The sequence below is a fragment of the Numida meleagris genome, chromosome 5 (assembly GCF_002078875.1).
Source record: "Numida meleagris isolate 19003 breed g44 Domestic line chromosome 5, NumMel1.0, whole genome shotgun sequence".
NCBI classification, from domain to species: Eukaryota; Metazoa; Chordata; class Aves; order Galliformes; family Numididae; genus Numida; species Numida meleagris.
Window position 1 is genome coordinate 52,090,263 of NC_034413.1, and position 26,026 is coordinate 52,116,288.

Genomic DNA, 26,026 nt, shown 5'->3' on the forward strand with positions numbered 1-26,026 from the left:
CACTGTATTTCTATTAGGTGCCATGAAAGTTACACTGATCCCAGCTGGCCCCAGCTTGCTGCATTGGCCAAACTGAGCTGGGAATGCTTCAGTAAGAAGTACTTCACTTTCTGTGGAAGGTGGTCCAAAACATCATATGGAGCCTGTCCTGTAAATGATTAAGGAATCTCATGCCTGTCTTCAGAGGCAAAACTTAGCATATTCTGCATTTCTGAAGAATCACTGCTCTAGGCTCACACTGGCAAACTAAACCTTAGACTGAATTCTCTAATAGTTATGTATGCTAAAGGTGGAGTATTAATTTGGTAGTAACCTAGCAGATTGAATTCTTAATTTGCTCCTTTATTATAAAGATATTCTGAAAAGAATTACTTGGATGGGCAAGAGTTTACCTAGCATGTCTTGAACGTGTCAAATTAGATAGTGTCATTATGACCCTGTTCTCAGTTCTATTGATATAACCAGGGCAAATGTTGAAATGTGCGTGAATTGTGAATTACCTGTGAGTGCATTTTGGTGTGTATGCTCTCCAACACTTTGAATACTATGTGACTGCCATCCTGCACTTTGCTGTTCTTGTCTCACTCATTCTTTGTCTTAATCCAGGAGTACAATGCTTGCTTTTCAAAACTGGCATCTGGTATTTTCATTGTTTTTTGTATACAAAGTTGAAAGAGAGATCATGGTTAAAAAGTAAACTGTGTAACCATGTAGCTCATGGAATCTTTCATTCTTAACCTATGGTCAATTAGAACTTAGTTTGGGTTGGTGAGAAATGAAATAATCAGGCACTTGTCAAGAAATGAAAGAATCCAGGGACATTCCCCATGAATGCCTCTCTGTTTAGAACTTGAATAGGTGAGCATTGCTGATACCATTCCTTCAGAAAGCTTCAGCTTCACTCTGCAAATTGAAGTACATTTTGGCCTATTTGTGTTAACAATGAACTAGATGGAAAGTAATGAGCAGGTTGTTTTGGAGCCTTGGAAACTGCATTAAAGGGAAAGAAAAGATAGATTTAAACAATACTGTTGTATCACTAAAATTGCATAGTTCTGGTGAGCCTTACTAAACCCAGAGATGTTAAAGTGAACAAACCCATGATACTACTTGTAGGAGTTTGGTTTATGTATTAGCATGTTTAATTTCTTCTTAGGCCTGACTGTCATTGTATGAAATACGTGTCAGAATAGATTCTGTTGTGGAGAAAAACTTGGGCTAAGAAAGAGACTTTTTTGGTTGTTGTCTCAAATTTTATATCTTAATTCGTTTATAGATTTTACATGCTTCAGAAAAAGTAGTAGTCAGGCTTCTTAAATATTCGAAAGGAGACAGTGTGGAGAGAGCAACAACAAAATACCAGACTTCATGAGCCAATAGGGTGACTGCCTACTCTGCTTCAGGAAACACAGAGATTAACAAAGCAAAGTAAATATTACTCATCAAATTCAATAAGTCTATGATTTTAAATGTTACCTTCTTATGAATTCAGGAAAAAAAAATTACTGAAGTTGAAATAATGGCAGATTCTGTAACATCTTTAAATGTTTCTTGAACACCTCCAGGGTCAGTGACTCCACCACCTCTCTCAGCAGCCTGCTCCAGCGCCTGACCACTCTCTCAGAGAAGTATTTCCTATGTCCAGCCTGAATCTCCCCTGGCACAACTTGAAGCTATTCCCTATAGTCCTGTTACTAGTTACATGGGAGAAGAGGCCAACCCCCACTTCACCACAACCTCCCTTCAGGTAGCTGCAGAGAGCAATAAGGTCACTCCTGAGCCTCCTTTTCTCCAGACTAAACAATCCCAGCTCCCTCAGCCTCTCTTCATAAAGCCTGTGCTCCAGACATCTCACCAGCTTTGTTGCCCTTTTCTGAGCATGCTCCAGGGTCTCTATGTCTTTCTTGTAGTGAAGGGCCCAAAACTGAACACAATAGGTGCAGCCTCACCAGGGCTGAGTAGAGGGGTGATCATTTCCCTGCTCCTGCTGGCAACATTATTTCTGATACAAGCCAGGATGCCATTGGCCTTCTTAGCCACCTGGGCACACTGCTGGCTCATGCTCAGCTGAGCGTCAATCAACACCCCCAGGTCCGTTTCCTCTACACAGTCTTCCAGCCACTCTGCCCCAAGCCTGTAGCGTTGTCTGGGGTTGTTGTGGCTGAAGTGCAGGACCCAGCACTTGGTCTTGTTGAACTTCATCCCATTGGCCTCAGCCCAGCAATCCAGCCTGTCCAGATCACTCTGTAGGGCCTTCCTACACCCAGGCAGATCGACACTTCCTGCCAGCTTGGTGTCATCTGCAAACTTACTGAGGGTACACTCAGTGCCCTCATCCAGGTCATCAGTAAAGACACTGAAGAGGGCAGGCCCCAGCACCGACCCCTGGGGAGCACCACTCGTGACCGGTCGCCAGCTGGATTTAACTCCATTCATCACCACTCTCTGGGCCCGGTCATATGGCCAGTTGTTTACCCAGAAGAGAGTGTATCTGACCAAGCCATGGGCTGCCAGCTTCTTCAGGAGAATACTGTGAGAGACAGTGTTGAAGGCTTTGCTGAAGTCCAACAGCCTTTCCCTCATCCACCAGGCAGGTCACTCGATCATAGAAGGAGATCAGGTTGGTTAAGCAGGACCTGCCCTTCATGAACCCCTGCTGGTTGGGCCTGATCCTCTGGTAGTCTCTGGAGGTGTTCAATAAATGTTTAGATGTTGTACTGAGGGACATGGTTTAGTGGAAATTTTTGGTGATGGGTGGATGGTTGGACTGGATGATCTTAGAGGTCTTTTCCAACTTTAGTGATTCTATGATTCTATGTGGGATAAGGTATTAATAGTAATACTGCGTGTGGCTGTTACACAGTGGTGCTGGAGTGACCAGTGAAAGAATGGGAAGTGTTCTTGTACTTGAATTAATGTAATATTAAACTAATAGAATTTGAAAGGCGGACTTTAGCAATTGCTTTCCTTCAGTTTTGAAATCTGGAACACTTAACGGGCATGTTACAAGGGTGCTGGGCATGTACAAGGGTTCTGAGGAAACTTGTAGAAAAATAATAAATGTAAAAAAGAGTGGTAATGATTTAAGAATCTTTGTAGTATATGATTTTTTTTTTATATTGGAGTTGAGCAATCTTCATGAACATGCAACGTGTGTTATTGAAATCTAGTATATATGACCTCAATCAACTCTGCACTTTAGATTATAAAACACGTCTGTACAGTTGCTGTGCATAGCTGGATCTTGCCCTTTAATAATACAATTAGATATATTAAATGTTAAATTCTAAAAATTATTCATATTTCTAGGACAAGGCATTCTGCCACCTCCTTGCCACTTCCCACTGCCTGTCTGTGCCTCTAGTGATAATTCTCAGCCTTGTTTATTTCTGAAGAGCTGTAGTGATCTAGGAAACTGTATGTTAAGATTTAAATGAGAGCAGTAGGAATGCACCATATATTTTCTGTATGCATTTATATTAGAAAAATTAACTGGTTAATGTCAGTGAATGAGGAAGAAGTCAAAAAGGCAACATAATTTGATGTACACTTCACAAGAGGTGTCAAGGGTAACAAGAAACAATTAGGTAAATGCTTTGAGAATAAGGGGAGAAACAGGATAGAGATTTGATTTGTACTTAGCAAGAGCAGTGAGGAAAGAAAAATCATCAACCAAAGCGGCATTGAAAGAACTCCAATTGTTATCTTTTTATCAGCCTTCCTGTAGGGTTAGCTGCAGTCCAGTTGCCAGCAAGCACAATTAGTGCTAGCCAGAAGATCTTGTTCTACCTCTGAGAAAGAACAGGTTACAAAATATATCCATAGAGTACATGCATGACCAGGAAAGTAGAAAACAGAGTTGGTTGGGGTTTTGTTTGTTTGTTTGCTTGCTTTAGTAAGTGGAGGTAGAAAGAAAGACATCTCAGGAATTATAGTCTCAGTTCCTGGAAAGAAAACTGGAAGAGATAATCTAGAGGTGGCACACACTAGATTTGAAAGAACAAAGGACATACTAGCCAACGATTTTTTTTAAGAGTAAAACATTAAAATCAAGCTAATTTCATTCTTAGTGAAGGTTATGAGTCCTGGAGATAAGGAAAAAACAACAGATGTCATATCATTTATCCTTAGTCTGGCTTTTGACAACGCTTTACTTGGCATTTTCACAAGCAAGTTAGGCAGGCGAAAGCTAATGAAACTGCTTTTGGGTGAATGAATGCTTAAGAGTTCCTTTCAGAATGGAAGGCTGTGCTGGGCACAATATCATTTTGTTCTATGTCTAGTACTGCTCGGTGATTTCACTAGTGACTTCAAGAATGGGAGACTTGAAGGTGGTATTTACTGAAGAGGTCTTTCAAGTATAGTAAAGGATGGGATTAGGATTTAGAAATATCTAGACAAATTATAATTTAAAAAAAGGATCTGGAAGATACAGAGTTACATTTGATAAAAATAAGTGCAGAATACTTTGCTTAGGAGCAGTCAGGGAGAGGGGGCAGAATAAGTTCTGGAACAATTGGCAAGGTAGTCATTTTGCAGAAGATCTGAGGGTTGTGGTGAATCACCTGCTGAATCAGCAGTGTCGTGCTATTGCAAAATGGCAAGCTGGGATTTATAAACAGGGTTACAGCGTGTAAGACTCATAAAATATTCCTTTTGCTTTGTGTTGATAATGTCTTTAGCAGAATACAGCACCAAAAAGTAGATCACTTGAAGAAGAAAAATGGAAATGATCAGAAGTCTGAAAATCTATAGAGAAAAAAAGAAGAGGTTTAAATAATCTAGAGAAGAGATTTCTTCTTCTACTATTTCTTACATAAAAAAAAAAAAAGATTTCACATGAGTAAAGAGATGTTGTAAAGAGTAGTGAGCAATCTTCTCTCTGTCTGCTTGAAGAGATTCAGAAAGCTTCTGTGTCCTATACTAAGTGAGGTGAAATCTAATTAAAACCTCATGGAGTATTTTTCAGCACAGATCAAGTTGAGAGCCCAAATTCGTATGTTTTTATTTAGATATATACAATATGGGAATCTACCTTTTTAACAGTAAATTTGAGATCCAAATTCTGTGTTGCTTTATAGTATCTTGTTGTTAAGCTCATGGTCACCAAGTTCTTGTTTTGTTTTAATTTCAGATAAGTATGAGAGAGAAGCCAGTAAATATTGGAATGAATTTTACAAGACTCACAAAAATAACTTCTTCAAGGATCGCAATTGGTTGCTTTTGGAATTTCCAGAAATTCTTCCAGAAAAAATGAGAGAACGGTTGAAAATAGAGGAAAGACCTTCAGAACACATGAAAATAAATACTACCAACAGTTTTTCGCACAAGAATGAGATGTTTGAGGAAGGAGAAAAATATCGGAAGAAAAATACTGGAGATGATTCTACTTCTGTACAAGGATATGTATATAATAAAAAGCAATCAAAATCTGTTGCTGACAGCCCTCAGGGTAAAATCAGCAAGGAAGAAGTTAATGTGCTAGAATCCTTCCCTGGTAGCGATGCCACTTACAGAATATTAGAGGTAACACGCTGCGAATGCTCTGTCCATTGTATACAGCTCTTCCTACTTGCTCAAAAGCCTGATAAAGATGCTTTTTAACTATCAAGAAAGTAAACAGTTAGGATTTGAACTACTGTCTTCACTTAAGGCAGAAACTTTCAGAGCAACCCAGGACCTGAGCATTGCTTCCCCTTTAAAATTTCTTCCAAATCAGAGTTGGGTGGTCAGATTCTATTTTCACTGGAAGATGTGTTTCTAATTTCCTACAGAAAATTCTGTCTCAAAGTGCTTTGTTCTCCATACTTGGCACATTCTCACCAAATGGTAATGTTGGATAAAGCTATCGCATTTTCCTATGCAGTTTGAGCGTTGGAGTCTTTCTTAACTTTGGAAAGACATTGAGGAGAAATGTGATCATAGGAGAAGTGATTTGAGAACTCTGGTGTCAGCTGTTTATACCTTTTCTGTCCAACGTATCTTCAAGTCAAAACGAGTCCTACCTACTATCTAATTTAAGACAAAAAGGAATATGTTTTATTCGCTCATTTAACTTCTTTTTTTTTCTTCTGATTTTAGGTTGGTTGTGGCGCTGGAAATAGTGTATTTCCTATTTTGAAAGTTCTATGGTATGTAGTCCTGTATTTTCAAATCTGAAAGTTCCTTTTTTTCTCCTTTTTCTTCAAATGTTGGTGCTAGACTAGTGCGGCAGGAAGTGCTGACTGCACTGCTTTACAGCCCTGAAATTCTTAGTGTGTGGAGACCACAGACAATGTTGCTAGCATCAGTACAAGATACCCCTCGTACTGCTCATCCCCTAGTCTTGAAGGTATCATATCTGTTGACAAGTTTTTTTTTCAGGAGCGTTCAGGCTGACTTATTGTAGTTAATCACAGACAAGTTAAATATTCTCCTGTACTTAATCTTATATGTTGTTTTAAAGCTACCTGATAGCGCTTTAAAGGGCCAAAATCAGACAGTAAATAATGATGTGGTCTTCTGGTGATAAGTTCTGTTATTTTTTTTTTATTTGGTTTATCAAATTGCTTCAGGTTTTAGTGGCAAGGAAGGCACAAGTCCTGTATTGCAGTACTTAATTCCCTGAAATGTTTAAAGCACTTAGCTTCTGGTTTTAGAAAGCACTGTTATGACAGCATATCCTCCCTTCCATGTATGCAGGAAGGTTTTATTGGAAAGACTGGATATATATCAAGGATTGAAATAGATTTCTTTTTATTCATGCCTCCAGGAGGTCATGTACAGCATAGTTCATTATTCTGTAAATGAATTCTGATTGCTAGCATCACAACAATGCAAAAATCCTCCATTTTGCAGATATGGAAACAGAGCAGGGGGAATCAAGTGATACACTGGGATCATAAATGAAACCTAGTAGTGTCAGCAATGCATTTTCATCCCAAAACAAATACTTTGCTTTAGAGAGCATAGCCTGAAAGGGAAGCCCTGTATCATATGAGTATCTGTATGAAAAAGAGGAGACAAACTTTTGTGTGTTTCTCACAGGAGGCATTAGTCATAGGTTGGCATTTCTGATTGTTAATTAATCCTGGAGATCTCTATTCTTATGCAAATCCTTCAGTCAGCCAGATTGGTTGGTACATTGAACAACTTACACATTTGTCTTGTGTATTACCTGATGGAAACATCTTTTGCCTCTTAGCAGGCTTGGCTTAATAGCACAGTTGATTTTGTTTTTAATTTAACAATATAAAAATTGTCTTTTGTATAGATTAAAAAAAAAAAGCCAAAGTCAAGTATGTACCTTGGCTACAAAAACATTCCACTTAAGTTTGTAACGTAATTTTTATGCAGCTTTTCCATGCTCCCATAAAATTTAAGCTGCTTTTTAATACAAAACATCATGAAATAGCCATCCACATTGACCTGTGTCTTTGTTTTAAGTTGATTTTTCACATAGCTAGTAATCTGCTTTCTAAAAAATAATATAAAAGTAAAAACATCTTAGCAAATCAATAAGTCAATTAGGTAATTAACTTGACCTTTGTCAAGGGACTGTCTGGGTCCAAAGCCTGGCTGCTTGTCCTCATCCATGATAAATACCTTAACTTACCAACTGTCATTGTGATTGCAGAGCTCATAAAAGTGTTGTTCAGCAACAGAATATATTTGGTCCGTAAGGTTTCTCCCGAAGGGACTTCAGACAGTGATCACTAATTCAGCTGTGTATCAGCTCTGATATTTTATAGACATTGCTACAGTTTTCTAATTCCCTTTCTAAAGAAACAGCCTGTCCAAAATCTCAGTTTTTAAGAGAGATTAATTGGTCATGAGTTGATGATGAGATCATCCTTCAGTAGGTTTGGTGGGGAGGCTTTCCTCAGTTACTTCTAAATGATTTTTTTGGAGGTGAAAAAAAATCTCCCTCAAGTTACTAGTATCTGTTGAATGGTACAAGGAAATTTGCAGCAAGCTTAGTTGTGGATGGGCAAGGAAGGCAAAACAATTCTACAGGAAATTCTTATTCATCTTTGCTTATGAAACAAATTGGATAATGGAAGGAAACAATCACTACAATTTAATCGAATCTAAACCACAAGGTAGCATATGGGAACCCAAACATCCACAGAACTGTGGATTACTTTTGCAAACCTATCCCCCTCAACATCATATTACCAATTGGACTGCATACATGAGCTAATGATAAAGATTTAGTCCAATGCTTTTTGTAAGAAAATGTGACCTATTATGTGCCTTTTATGTAATATAACGCCAGGACGTTGTCTTCACTCTTGGCAGCCGTCTGTGACCTTCTTTCTTTTCCTTTTCGCTTCCTAGCCCTGACAAGGCTATAATTCTCCTTTTTATACTGTCTGTTGGTATTCTTACGAATTTATCTGCCCTATTGGTTCATTACAACCTATACAGCTTTACATGTCCATCAAGATGTGCTTGATCAAACCTATGGAAAGTCCCAAAGAGTCCTCTGTAGTTCCAAGAACACTGATGTAGACTTTCATCTTTTACAATAGTATTTTTTCAACTGATGGTGGTTTGTTTTTCTAGCAGTACACCTGGAACCTTTCTGTACTGTTGTGATTTTGCTTCAGGAGCAGTGGAGCTGGTAAAGGTAATTCATGTGCTTGCTTTAGAGTACTTTATAAGTCTGTAATTCAGGAGGCTGCCAGGAAGCCATCTTCATGAAAAAGAATGTGATAGCTTTGACAACTTTTAACTGAAGTTTTCAATATTCCAAAGAACAAAGTCTTACTCTGTACAAGAGGAATGAATACCATCAGTGAGCTTGCTTCTCAGCTTGAGTAAGATACCAGACAGAATAGGCTTTTAAATGAGATGTTTTACAATGCTGAATAATTGAAGAAAAAAGTTTCTTGAGTCACAGTAAATGTATTAACTACTACTGTTCTCTCTGTGCCTCTTTTCATCTTCTTCCCGACAGTCACATTCGTCCTACAATTCAGCCTGGTGTTCTGCCTTTGTTCATGATGTGTGTGATGATGCTTTACCCTATCCTTTTCCAGATGAGATCCTGGATGTCATTCTCCTTGTCTTTGTGCTCTCAACTATTCATCCTGACAGGTAAATGAGGACTAAAGGGCAAAGCAAATAGGTTAAATCTCTTTTATCCCTAGAGGTTTTCAAGAATATCAAAGGAAGATGATGAATCTTTAATTTATTATTTAGCAAGCTACAATATTTACAAAAAAACAAGGTATTTTAAATGCTGTTTTCCAGAGAGAAAAGCTGGTCAGACTAATTCATTAGTGAACCTCCTGTCTCCATCAAATAAAAGGAGCATACCGTAACTAAATACATCCCTATTAAAAGTGGCATTGCTTCAAGAAAATTGCATATTCCGAAACAGACCACTAGTCTTCCAGAAGGAAATTATTCTCAGTGATCAAAGGCAAGCATTTGTGATTTAACACCTTACAATAGGTTGATGAAGGTTTAGTTTGCTGATTTTCCATACACAAATGCATACATACAGGTCTTTTAAACCAAAATACATTCAGAATTTTGTAGTGTGTTTGGATTTGAAAAAGTTAATCTAATTTTCATGCATAGTGTTATGTTGAGAGCTGTTAACCTTCTTACTAATGACTCTTAATGTCAAATGAACCGAATTTTATAACCGTTAAAGCTGGTTGATTTTAAAAATGTCTTTTTTTTTTTTAATGAGAAAAGTTCAAAAGAGTGCATGTAAGTTAAACTACTTGACTCTTCCTTTAACCAGATCATTTGAAAGGAAATACAGGCTCTCTGTGTGATAATGCATTTGCTACTTTCGGAATGCCATTAAAATGGGCTTGGCAAACAGGATAGTATTTGCCTAAGTCTCAAAACTGTTTCCCTGTCTAAGTTACTAATGATTAGCTTCACAGAAAAATCTTTCCCATATAGGATATTGCTCCTTCCTGTTTGTTCGGAGATGAGCACATGAGTCATGCAAAGCCTGGGTCCAGATTTCAAAAACAATTCAAGCAGTAGATTTCAGATCTCTGTAACTGCAGTGATGCTGCCAGGAAAAAAATGGACGATAGAGGCACATTCATTCAATCACTTAGTCTGTAAAAGCAGTAATAAGATGTTCTCTCAGAATTTCTGTGAGTATTTTCCTGCTCATCATTTGAGTATAAATGTGTTTATTTTTTCTTCCCACATCTGTATCCAAAGGCTCATATGTATATTTTTGCATACATATCTACACATGCTCAAAAATATATGTACCCATAAAAATCTCCATGTAATTAGCTATCTGATAAGATCTACTTTCCAAAAAATTTGTTAGGTATCACAATCTCAAAGAACTAAAGTGACTGCATGAAGACGAATATAATCCAGATCTTTTTTGTTTGGTTTCCATTTTTCCTGGAAATGGTGAAAGTAGGAAATGAAAAGGAAAACCAAGAGAATGATTCTGCAGAACTTAGGTTCTTTGGAGACCTGAAAAACATGCATGAGAGACACATTTGTGTGCAGCACAGTTGTTACTTAGTGATTTCTCTACAGCTCATGTATTTAGTTTTTGGTAATTGCTGCTTTTGTACCTCATAGGTAACACACTTCGATTCTGCTACAAGTCACCTCTAAAAGTTGGTCACAGAATTTGAAAAAATGTGAATTTGAGAGAATGTGAATTAATGTGACCCAGTCCTACTGGATCAGATCTAGCCCTATCAGCTCCGATTTCTCAAAGCGCTTTCACTTTTTATGTATGTACATTTTTTTCTGTGTGCACAAAACTTACATATACATAGACAGTCTGTTGTTCTGTGCACAGTTACGTGTCTTGAATGGTCATTTTTTCTTAGGTTGTGCTGCCTGTTCTGGCTGTTGCAGTATACCTGACTGCCTGTGTTGAGCATGAGCAAAGAGGAGAAGTATTTAAGCATTTGGCTTCCTTTGGGGAAATTCTGTGCTCGAAAAGTGTATGCTTATTTTATTTATTGAGATACGCTGCTGCTTTCTGCTGAATTACCTCCTAATCATGTCCCTTAAAAATCAAGGCAGGATATCTGTACTGCTGTTGCATAAGGACCAAGTTGTGCTACTGCTTGCATTTTGAAGGGTAGGCTGCCTGAGAGACAGGCATAGTATAAGCGTTTTCTATTAGTAGGCAGTAATAGTATGTTGATTTTGCATAGTTAAGGATGACTAGCTCTTCTTTAGCTCTTTAAAGATGTGAATAGAAAAGCGTCCTGCCTTTCTTATCCATTCATTTACCACTCTCTCTGGCTCCATGTCTTATCTGTGATCTGTCTATGTCCATGTTGAAAGAACGGTTGAGTTAGGCACGTGGACTTCTCTACCTTGCAGCCTGCAAAGTGAAAACTGCCTTTTTTGGTCTATCATAAATGGGGAAAGCATGACTTCCACATTCATGAAATGTTCTGAAAGAGTGGGGCAAACTCAAAACATAATTCATTAGTAATATATTTTGCAGAGTAATGCAAATATAAAGAAGGGCCAGTGAAAATGCCCTTGTCTAGTGAAAGATCACTGTCGTGATCTTGGTAAGGAAGAGCTGATCTTAGATATGATTGAGACTCGCAAATGTGTCAGCATTTATTAGGATGCAGACTTTCTCCTCTAATTAGCAAGAACTCTGGATGGAGTCCTACTGAATTCCTCTCCTGAGCTACTACTCATGTTTGTCTCTACATTCTCTGTCATTAGGTATTCAGATTCTGACTGTGTGCATGATCAATACCTCAGTAAAGAAATCAATTTTCATCAGCCTTCCACGCCCTTGTTTTTACTGTGTACTGTAAAGAGGCTTAGTCTAGTTCACCAATGCCCATAGTTCTGTTCATTGTCATATGTATATGCCTGACCCATATGACATGTATTCAGAAACTGTGTCTTAATCTATACTTGAGATTCTATTGAAGCAAAGGTAAGGGATTCCATTTTTTCTTTCGAGTGTGTATTCTCTAATAATATTTTCATATAAATGCTTTTCTTGGTAGTTGGTGGTTTTTTTTTTCTCTGATTGTTTTTGTAAAGAGTGCTTCCTGTTTGCTAATGTTTTGCCTTTTTGTAGTAAATATATAGATACTCCTCAGAGTACCTTCAGAAATCTGTCTATTTTCCAAGTATCTAGGAAAATAACCAGCTACATTGGCACATTTCTCCCATATCTCATCTATTTTCTAAGGATGCAACAGGTTGTAAATAGATTGGTTAAACTACTGAAACCTGGAGGAATGCTGTTATTTCGAGACTATGGAAGATACGATACAGCTCAACTTCGTTTTAAAAAAGGTAATTCCTGAATGCTTTTGTAGCTTACTGTTTATTTTTATCCTTTTTTGGGGAAAAAAAAAAACAAACATCATTTTTCTTTTTGAATTTCTTAGGTCATTGCTTGTCAGAAAATTTTTATGTACGAGGAGATGGTACCAGAGTATATTTCTTTACCAAAGGTATGAAATAACTTATTTTTATAGAAAGTGTAGAGAGTCTCTCAAGATGATTTGGGTTACAAAAGCTCATCTTTAAACATAAATTTAAAGAAGGCTTTTATGAGCTTCTTTTCTAACCTCTGCTTTTACAAAGGCCAAAGCTAGGAGTTGTGAGGGAGTAATTCCTTTTACATGTGTATGCTTTTTGTGTCTGGGGTTCTACAAAATTTCTTGCAGACATCACTGAAATTTCTCTTGGAATAAGCATCTTGTGCCTAATGATATTCTCAAATTCTGTTATTGAAAGAATAAGAAATATATTTAATAATATATCAATATATTTTAATATAATTTTTAAAGTTGAGAAACATGTTTGGAAGGATACCTGGTAGCAGTGCTCTGATATCTTGTTCTGCTGTGTTGATCTATCTGAGTTCTTGGACTGCTCTTTCTGCAGGAACTAAACTTAAATTCCTTGTTATGGATACTACTGCTCTTTGCCCTTCCATTTGTTCAATTTTGCTGGCAATCAGCTTAGACTTGTGCACTATACGCCAGCTGCTGAAAACTAATTTTATTTCGTTTTAACTTATTACAATTCTTCATTTGAGAAAACAGAAGAGGTACGGAACATGTTCAATTTGGCTGGATTAACTGAAGTACAGAATTTAGTTGATCGTCGATTACAAGTAAATAGGAAGAAAAAAGTGAAAATGCAGCGAGTTTGGGTACAAAGCAAGTTCCAAAAACCATTGCTGCGATCTCTTAATAATCCTGAAGAAACCACCAAGAGGCATCCTTATGGATAACTGTACCGTTAACTTCAGAAACTGAAACTGAAACAAATCCGAGTAAGTATGTTTCATATAAATCTTGCGTTAGCCTCTGAAAAATAGAAATACATTGAATTGAAAACCTTTCCCTGATATTTTGTAAATGTATGTATTTGAAAATGTTCTGAAAAATATATGCATTTCTTTCTTCTTTATACATGCAATAAAAGGAGATGCACTCAGCTAGTCGTAACTGTGACCAGGCATTTTACTTCCTTTCATATGAATAGTCACTAAGTATAAGCATATGAAATTTCACAGTATGCAAGATGTTTTTAAGTTCTAATGAAGCAGAATTGTTTCTGAGATTTTCAGAATGTCTGATTTCACTCTCACTACAAGCTGTGCTGTGTTAATTTCTTCTAACCACTGTATGTCTTGTAACTGTATTTCCTCTTTTGGGGGAAATTCCTTGATGCATAAACAGTGAAGAAAAGATCTGTTTCTAATTTGCATGAAAGCTATTTCATACTAACTGCATGTGATATGCATAGGTATCGGATTAGTCAGTGATCGTCATGGCTGGCTTATTCCTCTGAAGTCTCCACTTTCCATCTACACGGTTATCAGAAACATGCCAAACTGTGTAACAGCTAAGTGACACGTTGGATTTCAAGTACTGTAGGTAGTAAGCTGAAAATCATGTAGAAAAGAATCACCACAATGCCAAAACAGTGCTGGCCACTCCTCTTTTCATGCAGTTCAGGATATAGTTGGCCTCTATGGCTGCAGGCATGCACTATTGTGGGCATGGTGGTGGTGGGTTAGCGGTTGGACTTGATGAACTTGGAGGTCTTTTCCAACCTTAACAATTCTGTGATTCTTTTGGCTCACATCTACCAGAACACCCATGTCCTTCTCTCCAGGGCAGCTCTCAGTGAGTTGTTCTCCCGGTCTGCACACGTAAATGGGATTGCCCCAGCCTAAGTGCAATAGCTGCACTTGGCCTCATTGAACTTTGTTAGGTCCACATGGACTCACCTTTTGAGCTTGTTCAGGTCCCTTTGGGTGGCATCAGTTCCTTCTATTCTATCAACTGCACCACTCAGCTTAGCGTTATCAGCAAACTTATTGAAGGTGCACTCAATCTCACTGTCATTGATCAAGATGTTGAAGAGCACTGGTCTCAAGGTGGGCCCCTGGGGGACAGTACTCATCAGTGGCCTACACCTGGATATAGAGCCACTGATCTCAACCGTCTGGCTGCGACCATTCATCCAGTTCCTTATCCACTGAATAGTCCAACCTTCAAATCCATATCTCTGCAGTTTAGAGATGAGGATGCGGTGTGGGCATGTCAAAGGCCTTGCAGAAATCCAGGTGGATAATATCACTTGCTCTTCCTGCATCCATTGATGCTGTCACTCCATTGTAGAAGGCTACCAGACTGGTCGGGCATGATCTGCCCTTGAAAAAGCAATGCTGGCTGTCTTGGATGACCTCTGCATCTTACATAGTTAACATAGTTTCCAGGAGGATTTGTTCCATGGTCTTTCCAGGCACAGACATGAGACTTACCGGCCTTTACTTTCCCAGATCTTCATCTCTCTTTCTTAAAAATGGGAGTGATGTTTCCTTTTTTCCAGACATAGAGGACTTCTCCTGACAGCCATGACTTTTCAAATATGATGGAGAGTGCCTTGGCAACCACATAAGCCAGTTCCTTCAGGACCCTGCAACCCTGGGATGTTATTCAGCCCCATAAACTTGTACACATTCAGTCTCAGAACTTTCTTTTTGCTTTCAATGGGAGGGATTTTGCTCACCCAACCCCAGCCTAGAGGTTCAGGGCTACGAGAGATATGAGAGAGAGATGTGCTAGAGGGAGGAGCAAAAAGAGTAGTCCAGAGTACATTTTGTTAATATTATTATAGGGTAACACTAAAATGGTGGTCTACGTGGCAGCTGAAATATTTTTGTTGTTTTTGTTTACAGTGAGAGGTTGGTTTCTTAGGGCTTGAGTCTTAGAAACAAGACTCAATGTTTTTTATAGATCCTGTGGAGAGACAGAACTACACTGGTAAGTCAAGTGCTTTTAAGGAGAAAACCAAAATGCAGTCATTGCTTTCAGAGGCACACCGTGGTGCTGAGGCAACTGAACTGGTATTCAAAGATACTATTTCTGCTGTTTAAATGAAATTTTGTAGTCATTTACTCAGAAGGAGGAAAGGATAAGAAACGTGTGAATGAATAAAATAATTATGTTACTTCAACAAGGATATAGAATTTATATAATGTATATCATGCATGCAGTTTTGAGTCCCATTAATACAGTTACATTCTCAAAGTCTTATCTTGCTTTTGTTTTCATCTGAAGGGTAAACATGTCACACCTAACAGCCTGTTGTTTTGGAAGTTGCTAGCTGCTGTACTAAGTAAAACTGGTTGTCTTCTAGAAAGAAAGAAATTATCTAAATTTACATGCTAGGTGTCTTCATCCCCTTTGAAAAGATGAAGGACCCGCCTAATTTCCAAAAACCTGGTTATATTTCAAGAATTAGGTGCAATAACAGGTTTCAAGGGTAGGATTTTATCCTGCATCTCTTGTGTATTCTAAACTCCCTTTAGAGTAAGATACTTGTTTATGAATTAAGTAATTTAGGAAGCTTTGGTTAGAAGAGCTTTTAGTTAGCTTTGGCTTACTGTAACCTGGAACAACTGCTTTGTGATATAAATCAGACGAAAGGTTAAAATACAGCTGTGTTTCTTCAAACCACCAGTCTTAGGAGTCTGCAGCATGTAAATAAAAATCTGCTTACGTTTTAAAGAAATTGCTACCCTGTTCAACTTTTATTTTTAATTGTGACTTCCAAGTATGCACAGCTCTGGGTCCTATATGAAGCATTTTCAGTTGCAGAATTTGCCAGGAGGTGATGGTGATGATAAGGTCCTGAGCATTGTACAGTCTTATTCATGTATATGATGCAGATTTTCCATATGTAGAGGCTAATGAAATGTTTGCTTTGTCTCTCACACTGTTATGTTGATTCTGGCAAGATTTTAATATGCTATGTTGTTATTTTAACGAAAATATTGCATCAGTAGAAACCAAACCCTAAATTCTTGTATGGCCTTGAGCAAAATTGACTGTTTCTCTTCCATGTCTTGCAGCTCAAGTATTGGCAGTCTGTTTTAGAAGAATGTTGTAATAGTGTGTGTTCTAGAAGTAAGAAGATCAGCTACTATTTGTAAGAGTTTAGAATATTCGCTGCAAAGAGAACTGTAACTAGGCTGAACTATTGTGACTGATGCAAGGGGAAATGGGCAATATCTTTCCTGATAAGTCCTACTCCCAGTGCAAGTGTTTTTATGTATTTTGGTTTGTGAAATTTCAGTTTTCAAAAAGCTTAATCAGAGACACATTTTTAAAATATTTTCAAAAAATCTGTTATTTTTTATCTGGGAGAACCAATACTATAATATCTCCAAGAGAAAGGCGAGTAGAATTTACTGAAATAAAGAAAAGAACTGCAGCCAATTATATAGGAAATAATATCTCAAATGTCTTAATTTATAGTGGAAAGAAAAATGAGGGTATTGCAAAGAAAAAGTGCCCAGTGTAGAATAAGGTTGTAAATTTCACTTTTGAAATCTGAACTTACTTCTTTAATCAGATATATGCCTGGACTCTCTAACTCTCTAGTAATATAAATTTATGTAAGTATACATTATAGGAATAGTAAACATTTTTATTGCAAATGATTGTGGGTTGGTTTCTGGTGGTTTTTTTTTTTTTGTTTGTTAGTTTAGTAAGGCTTCCTGTGGTGGTAAGGCAGACTTGTGATTATACGTAAGTATTAGTTACAGAAAGATGATCTTGAGCTTTGTCTTCGCTGACTTTGGCTTCCTTTATTAATAGTGTTCCTTTTGCCCACCTCCACTGATATGCATTACATTTATGTACAGATATGTATGAGAATAGCACTTACTGTTTTAGGCTAAGTGTTCTTTTATGTCTCATAGCTTGTAAGCAAGTACAAGACAGTTACATACTGTAAAAAAAAAAAAAAAAGAAAAAAGAATAGCCAACTCTTCTTTCGCTATTTCTGAAGTATCTAGTCAACAGCGGTTCATGTAATTTTTTTTTTTTCCCCACAGCAAAACCAAGGCAGGTGGTTGTGCAGTATCTACAAATCCACCAAATCTGAAGAGGACAAAGAAACTGCAGGGCAGACAAGGAGACAGCAGGAGCTCTTGACACAAGTTTCTTCTTGTACTGGAAACCATTTTGTTTCTGTTCTTTCTTTAGACTGCATTTTTGCTAAGCTACAGATTCTACTGTTTTATGATGACAAAAAAATTTGTAACAAACTATACTGAAATCTGTACTGAAAACCAGTGGAGTCAATTAACATAAATTCTGCTACTTCATTTTGATTTGTGATGAGGTCTTCATTCACTCCTCTGGTGTGCTCTTTGTTATATTGACATATCCTTCATTTCCTCTTTTTTCTGTTTGTGGTAGGCAGTTGTTTCCACAGGAGCTACATACACAAACATTTGCAGTAATTTGCTGGCTGACTTTTTTGTAGGAGTGAAGCGAGAGCGTTTTATCTCCTGTACAGAGTGTTTATTCTTCCTGTATGAATGCCATGAGTAGTGTAGATGCTCAAGTGCAGCAGTATTGGTTGTTTTTTATTAGTTTAAACTAAAATATACAGTAGTCTGTGGTGTCTGTAACGGTAGCAATAATAGTAGACAGTTCCTGAGTAGTGGAACAGCCTTAAGAATAAACAATGTATATTATTAAAAATATTTAAAATTTCAATTGTCAATATTGTAGGTCACTTTGATTTTCAATACCTAAGCTTTTTTGTATGTTTGGAACAAAGACATTATATGTGAGGGTTTTTTTTGTTTGTTTGTTTGTTTTTTTTTACAGCAAGCATATGCCAGTTGCCCTCCTCTGACAGAAATTGGGCAAGTCTGTCTTCTAAACAGAATTGTCATTAGTATATGCTCAGTAAGAATTACCTGGGTTGCCATGGGGATCTCTAGCAGGTTCTTTGCTGTACCTGCTCATTTGGGCATGTTGGTCATGTCTGGAGTTGATACCTGAACTGAGAAGGGGCTGTTGTCCATCCTTTGCTGGTACTGAGAAATTAAAAGAAAAGCTTGACTGCCTGGAAAAACAAGACTCAGGCAGGAGGGTAGAAAGATGAAGTTGGGGCTCAAAGGCAGACAGGAGAAGGAATCTTTCCTCTGAGAAGTGGCATAAGAAGTAAGCTTGGGTGAACTAACAAAACAAGAAGAATGAGATGTAGAACTGAATGGGGAAATAAGCAAGAGAACATCATGGGCAACACACAGGGAAATGTGTAACGAGGCAGTGAGGACATTGGGCCTAGGAAGTAGTGAAAAAAAATGAAGGATGTGAGGGGAAAAAGAAAGGGACTGATCTGTCACATAAATAGTGAAACCTGAGTAAACAGAAATTTGGGTAAGGATGTTAGGTGGAAAGACCTATCTTCAAGATCTGTTTCTTCCAAATGCTGCTGTATTTCCACATCTTCACAGAGTATTATAGGCTTTGTCTTTCATCCAAATGTGCACAATGCATTTCAGTTTATTCCAAAGATGGAGTGCTTCATTTGTTGTAGTTTATATGTGCTATGCACACGTGTTTGCAACAGCAGAGGCAGGTTTATGATACACCTGCTTTTGCTTTTTCCTTAGGGAACAATGTTTTTACCTTCTTTCAAGTAGAACTCTAAGTGACAGAAGATACAATCCTAACCTCCCGGGAAGCGAATACAAAAGAATAACAGAAGTCTGCACACCCTGACTGTGCTCGATCAAGGTAGGACAATTAAATTTACTCCATATGTTCTGAAGTTGTCCCATTTAAATCAAGACCATATCTGCAGATTATCACCTTGAAGTGCCTCCCAATCTCAGTTTCTGTTATACTTGCATCTGTTCAACAGAACTTAATTGAATTTGTATGAACTAGAAATACAGCTTAAAAGAATAGCAGTAGAATAGGCTTTATCTGAGATTACAACAGTTTATAGAACAAATCTGTTTATTATTTTAAAACAATAGACAAAGCCTAAAATCTCACGGTTGTAGAGTAGCGCTTATCCAAAGGGCTGGAAACATAGGCAATTCTTTGAAGTATAATTTACACTATCAAGAATATTCATGTGACAAAACGTTGAATGCTTACTCTTTGCCAGAAGTATCTTATCAGAAAGATAAGAAATGAAATGCCATGAAATTGGAGTAAGCAAAAAGACTGTCCCATTTTCAGAGGATGCTTAATTGGTCAGGTTACTGTGATTTTGAAGGGAATGTGAAAGAGTAAGAAAGCAAGTGAATTAGTTTAATGACTGCTAAAACGCATTGATGACATATGATTTAATGCATGCTCAAAGAATAATCTGAGCATTCACGTGTATTGATGCTAAACAAACCTTAAGTTCATTAAAAACACAGACTTGGTGTATGCTGCTAGTTATAAAAACAAGCAAAATGTAAAGATATCTAAATAGGATGTAAAAATAGAATGCTATACAACTACTACATAAAATCTTATCTGTAGCACATTCTGTTCAGATAGAAAAATGTAGTGTAAATAGATGGTGAAAATTCCTAGAAATGTGAAAAAAATTCCATATGAGTGCAGGTTAGGGAAATGAATGACAGGCCACGTGAGGATGGCATGGAATGTGATATTTTAGTATTTGGAAGGTACAGTTCATCTCTTTACACCACACAAAAATCATAGCAAATTAGACAAATTAGCAGGCATCAAATCTACATTGATAAAATAATACATGTAGTATGCCCTGCTACATATACTACTACTAGGTAAGGAATCATAATGTTCACAAGGCTGAGTGATCAATGGGTTATTAAAAGCCACTTACGTGAGATCTTCCGTTTTTAGTTTTATATTGTGTGAGTGAAAGGGAAAATAGGCATTTGCTGTTTAAGACTTCAAAAATGCCTTTCTCTGATTAAACAAGAAAACAAAATGAACTACCAAACAGGCTAAAGTCTTTCTATTTACCTTTTGTGAGATCCTAATATTGCTCAGCAACAGAGCTGAAGAATAAACCTGAATACTAAATTGGTCTAGTAGGCACACTTTATTGAATTAAGAGAAGATAGAGGGAGATAAATAAGTAGGAAAGAAAAAAAGGAACATACTAATTGGCATAACAACATGTAGTTCTGTAACAATCACACAGCAGCTACTGTATTATATAGGATGACACATTCAGTGCAGTGCCTGAGAGATATCACTCTTTACACACTTTACTCTCACTTATGACACTTTCTCTTTAAATTGATATTTAGGCTAGGCAAAAGCCAAGTAAAAGTAACTGGTTTGCTAAAAGAACATATGATTGAATAATTATGCTTGGATAGATCAGACTGGCTGTATTGGAGGGCTTCAGTGTAGAGCCAACATTCTTTCTTTTTCTTTAGCATCAGGCACACTTTGTCCTCCATTTCCTCCCAAGTAGCAACTGCTCCTCAAATGGAGGAACCTACCACCAGTCTTTCATTCTACATTAAGAAAAGCTTTGCCATTTGAAATGGCTCTGTTTGCTGCATATCCTATTAAGCACAGTAGTCAGATGTCATTCCGAAGAATCGGGTAGCTTAGTTTACAATGACATTGATTACATTCAGCAGTGAGAGGATGAGAGAATGGTGGGTGGAGAAGTGAAAAGACAGTGTGAGGCATTTCAAGGAGGAGGTTTGCACTCCAGCACTCACATGTGGCTGACAGTCTCTCTGAGACACAGTTTTTACTCTGAAGTGGAGCAGAGTTAAGTTTTCTACACTCACTTCAGGTTTAATCTCCATCCTCACAAACTAGCAGAGCAGCCTTTAGTTACACGGGCATTTACTTAAAATGAAGAGAAAATAACAGTCGCAAGAAGCTGCATCTTTAGAATGGATTTCACAGAGAAAGATCCTGGCATGTTAATCCCTGGCATAAATGGGTGTAATTCTCAATGACAATGCTAAGCTTGTTTACACAGAGGCTGAGCTAAACCCTAGGATGATAAACAATGCTGTTTAAGATCAATCATTTAATCCTTTTAAATTTTTTGTGATCTAACAACCAAAGATGTTTGTGTTAATAAAAGATGGTGTGACAAAGCTATGATTGTCACTGAGCATGATTTGCTTTGTGATTAAGAAAAAAACCCAAAATATGACAAATACACTGATAATCTTATTCTAGATCAATGTTTGATCTTGTTATTCAAGAGCAAATATTAGTGAGTTGAATAAATAGTTGGCAGTAGTTACCAGACTGTAAAGTAAGGTCTGTTTTTCAAATTGGAAAAACTGTGACCTTGCTTTTACAAGGAGAGAACAATAAAATCACACTGACAATAAGTCTACATTTTATTTTACTGAAGATCACAAGGAATCAATACATTCAACTAGAACCTTACTTTTAGTTTCTTTTTATTTTTCAGGTAGTTATTTTAATAACAAATGAAAGCAGATGAAAAAAGTAGCAGCATGACACACAGTCTGAAAAGCATTTAAGTATTATTATGTAATTTAAGATGTTTAATCAACTACTAAACCACACTCTTTTCTTGCATCAACTAGCTTGAGGCAGAGTATCAAAGGCAGTAAATATTTACTTTATTTTCAAGCAATTAATATTTAGTAAAAGGCCTCAAGGTTAAATCTGAAACTTTGACCCAGATTCCTAACATCATTTATGTCAGCGTAAGACCAGAAGACTCCGTCTGTGGAGTTGCTTCAAAATGGAGATTAGTTGCTTGCAATTAGAATCCAGATTAACTGGTGCCTAGTACTCCTTATCAAAATAAAAATGGAAATATTGGAATAAAAAAATTTTCCATCAGTAAGAACATCTATATTAATCATTAAAAATTCAAGATCAGTTGCACAGAGACAATAGCTTTTGTTCAGTGCTCTTGTTATTTTGCTCTAAGGGTTGAAATTTGTTTTGGGTTTGAGATGCTGATGTTTGTGTTTATATTTTAGTGTAGGATATTCAATTTTTTTTTAAATTCTACAACATTTTCTAATGGGTAGTAAGTACTATGAAACCTGGCAACAAACTGAATAAGCATATTGATTAAGATAAGTTACTTACAATAAAATTGTTTAGGGCACGTTCATTTCTGCTGTCTCTCAGATACTTGAGAAAGTACCTGTGAGGAAACATGCTTATTCTTAAACATAACAGTCCTTTCAAGACTGAAACAACAAAATTTGTGAAGATACGATTTTATAAAAATGAAAGGAAAAAAATGGCTTTTTAAATGCATTTTCAGAAAGTGAAAATGTGCCGTTATGTTTCCCCATCTTTTTAGATTTCCTAGAAATCTGTTATTCCATTACCAGAAAACTTTGCATAAGAGTATGTTTTTCTATGGAAATACCTGTAAAGCATATTAATTTAAATTTATAGTATATTTGGGATTCTGTTTTTTCAGAGTTCTTTATTCTCCTTTTCTGAAATCAGTCCACTGGATTAAAACAGGTAACAAAAAACAATAACATCATTTGAAAGCCACAAATTCTTGATGATAATAGAGGCAAATATTAACTGAGCGTTGTTTCCAGTGGATTTTCCTGCCATCTGTAATGTCAAGGTAGGGACAATTTTATTTGATAAGTTGCCACCATTTTTTTTCAGTAGAGATACACTCTATATATGTTTGTGATACTTCACGTCACTCTCATATTGTTGTTTCCAGCTGCTCAATATTAATAAAATTTTGGGAGAGTACTACTATTTCTATTCATAAAGTGAGTAAATAGAAAGTTTACCATAAATCTCCACAAATAGCTGCGAGAACAGTGACAGCTTCAGGCTTCTTGGTTTTCACCCACAGCTTACTGGGCAAAATCAGCGCTGAACTTTCCTCAGGGGAGCCTTGAGTGACCTTTTTTTTTATCTTTAGGAGAGTGATGCTAAGTATTTCAGTGCCCCCAAACTAAAGAAACAGAAATAAAACCAACAGTTATTGCCAAAGAGAAGCCTAAAGGGCTTAGATTATTTACACGTATATATGCATTTATATGTATGTATACGTATTATGAAATGAGAGCATAGGGAACATCAGCAGTCCAGGTGGTAGAGACCTGGAAACTGGCAGGTATCCAATTAAAGAGCAGTCCAGACATGAGAAAAAAAAAAAAGAAAAAAAAAAAGTAGTACTTCAAAGCGGCATTTAACAAGGAAAAGAGAAGGCTTGCGCACTCACAAATTCTTCCTAAAACCAATGGTAGCCTGAAGTAAAAGAAGGTTTATTATTAATGGACTTCCAGTTTTTCATTTGGAAAAGTATAAGCTGTAACTCTCATGTCTGGACTTTCGAAGCACTTTTATAAAGGGGTCTGCTGGCGATCTGGGTTCTTCTGCAGTCAGCATGGGTGCTGGCTCATCAGGAAAGTTCACCATTTGGATTTAGGTTTCTCAGTGTAGGGGTGAAGATTTAAATTTTGGGAATGGTGGAATCTTGTATGCAGCTTTGGCGGCCTGAATGATTTCATTCTTAACAGTGTTCATGTCAGAGCCTCAGCTGCGCCTTTATTATACCTACTCTTGAAAATTGTCACTGCTGTGACAAACATTATTTAATTAAAATAAAAGATGAAGAAAGGGTGAAATGCGGAAGAATGGCAAGTTTTCCAAAGTCTCCCAACAAGCATGAAAACCCTCGTAATAGCTCGTGCACTCTCTATACAGAGAAGGTGGAACAAGTAGACCTTGTGGGAGGCGACAGAAGAAAAACTGAATGTAACAAGCGTATCTCCAGTGAAGCCTTAGAAAGGGTGAATTTCAACTGTGCAATTGGGCTGGTGGTTTTTTAACCTCTGATGAACTGCTGCACATGGTTGGAAATTTTGCTAAAATAGGACCGTAGGACCTTAACTGACACTTAAAGTGCTGTGACAGAGGATCAGAATTACAGAACAGCATTTTCACTTTCACCGTAGATAAATTTGAATAATCCAGTATCATGTAGGACAGTAGAATGAGCTCCTTCCTGAAGAAGCAAGGTTTTACATGGGTGAGTCAGTGCTTTCTTATGACAATGTTCCATAACTTCTGTCTGGGTCCTAGCTGAAGAAATGCTTTCTGTGTGCGTTCCCACTTGCACATCCAGGGTGGGGAGAGTCGGGAACAGAGAAGCCCTGCCTGACAACAGCAATGTCTGGCGGGCTGAATGCGCACAGTGCAGCGGGCAGCCGCTCTGGCTGGGCAGGCCACATGGCTCCTTCCTCCCTCCCAGCACACGGGGCTGGGGCACAGCACGTGCTGTGGAGGTGCCGTCTCCCCACCCATGTGCCAAAGTCTTCCAGGAAAGGGAGCCCTGAGCAAACCATGAGGTCTGAGGGGTGTTGTTGTGGCAGGCCAGGGGTGGCCCAGGGATACACCAATTTCTGATTGCTTTACTTTTAGTAGATGCTTCATTATTTACATTGATTACAGTCCAGGTAAGCAAAACCGTCAGTGATTTTGAATTAAGGGAAGAATATCTAGGAAACCAAATATAGACTGTTTTGAAGGAAAATATTTACTTCTATAAACTTTGTATCAAACTTTAATCCTCACTACCCCACAGTGCAGACAGAGCTAATGGCGTGCAAAACGTCTGTAGCTGCATCAGGCTTTGAAGGATTAGCCGTTGCATCCAGCATGCAGTGCTTTTGTGCATGGCAGTTCACGTGCAGCCGATTGGTTAGTCAAAAAGAAAAATCTTTACCTCTGCAATAAGATGTGAGCTTCAAAATGAGGCTGTGCCCTCATTTTCCATGAGAACTTAAAACATGCAAAGCTTGAGGTTCTAAGAGTTAGTCAGCCATGTGTAGGTTACAAAACCACAATGAGTTAGAAACTTGTGTTACAATTTGAAATGAATATCATTTATTTGCTTCCAACTCAGCACCAATTTGATCAGTTTCATTCTATCTGGTGTAAGACTAAGAAAGACGATTTTACAGTAGGAGGGGATTTCTTCATAATATCACAGCAGGGTGTAAACAAGAATCTGTTTCTGATTAAACCAAGGTGGGCGACTGCACTGGCACTTGTCTTAGAACGTACCGTTATAGCTCTGCCGCCAGCCGTACGCTGCTTGGCTGATGCTCTGTGACACCTGCTGAACCCTTGTTTCAGTCTTCTTACTCTGCAGGCCCTGAGGTTTTGGTCATCCCTGCTAATTCTGAAGATGCTGCTACATGAGGTTAAACTAAATTTGCATAGCACATGCAAATTCATTGCGTGAGATATATTTGCAGAGTTCTTTATTGAACGTTCCCAATGCTATAAAGGGCCCACAACAGCTCCCTAGTCAGTGGCCACTATTATGCAGTGTTTAAATTACGCACAAATACAGTCCCTCTTGTAGAGAGCATCTGTAATATGACACTTCTAATGTAACATCGCAGCTTTCTTTCCCATGATTCCTAGCTTAAAACTGATACAGCAAATCCTGATCTGCGCTTCACCCAAGACAAGGATTCATCATAAAGAAATTTCACAGTCAGATCTGCAGCTATTGTGCATCCCAGTCCAGGTAGATCTCTTCACACTTTGACTAGTTTAATATGGAGTATTGTTGGTCTGCAATTTCTGAACCTTATTGATATTTGTGGTTTTAAGCTTTGAGATAGGAGAATGTGGAATCTTTTGATAAAATGACAAGGAAAGGGAAAATCATGCAGCTTGAGTATGTCTGTGCATTGCTGCGTTGCCAGACTCGCTTTTTAAAATTAGTTTTTCAGTTCTTCTCAGAAGTGCTGTAGTAAAAAATTAATGTC

The 26,026-nt window shown here is 37.6% G+C and overlaps 2 protein-coding genes across 10 annotated transcripts in view; both read left to right on the top strand.

Annotated features, from left to right (window-relative positions):
* Positions 1-18,011, top strand: part of METTL8 (methyltransferase like 8) — a 27,496-nt gene extending 9,485 nt beyond the window's left edge. For 6 of the 9 annotated variants that reach the window (XM_021400045.1, XM_021400039.1, XM_021400046.1 and 3 more), the window contains 8 exons: positions 5,135-5,526; positions 6,082-6,131; positions 8,548-8,611; positions 8,942-9,081; positions 12,164-12,270; positions 12,366-12,431; positions 13,029-13,261; positions 17,342-18,011. In XM_021400045.1, the coding sequence (XP_021255720.1) occupies positions 5,135-5,526; positions 6,082-6,131; positions 8,548-8,611; positions 8,942-9,081; positions 12,164-12,270; positions 12,366-12,431; positions 13,029-13,219 (1,010 nt within the window). In that variant the 3' untranslated portion in view covers positions 13,220-13,261; positions 17,342-18,011. Of the gene's footprint in view, positions 1-4,201; positions 4,332-5,134; positions 5,527-6,081; positions 6,132-8,547; positions 8,612-8,941; positions 9,082-12,163; positions 12,271-12,365; positions 12,432-13,021; positions 13,262-17,341 lie in introns of those variants that run through there. The other 3 variants (XM_021400047.1, XM_021400044.1, XM_021400048.1) reach the window with 3 other exon arrangements.
* Positions 18,920-26,026, top strand: part of TLK1 (tousled like kinase 1) — a 91,586-nt gene continuing 84,479 nt past the window's right edge. The window contains exon 1 of the mRNA XM_021400019.1: positions 18,920-19,043. The gene's annotated coding sequence lies outside the window, so the exon portion shown is untranslated. The remainder of the gene's footprint in view (positions 19,044-26,026) is intronic.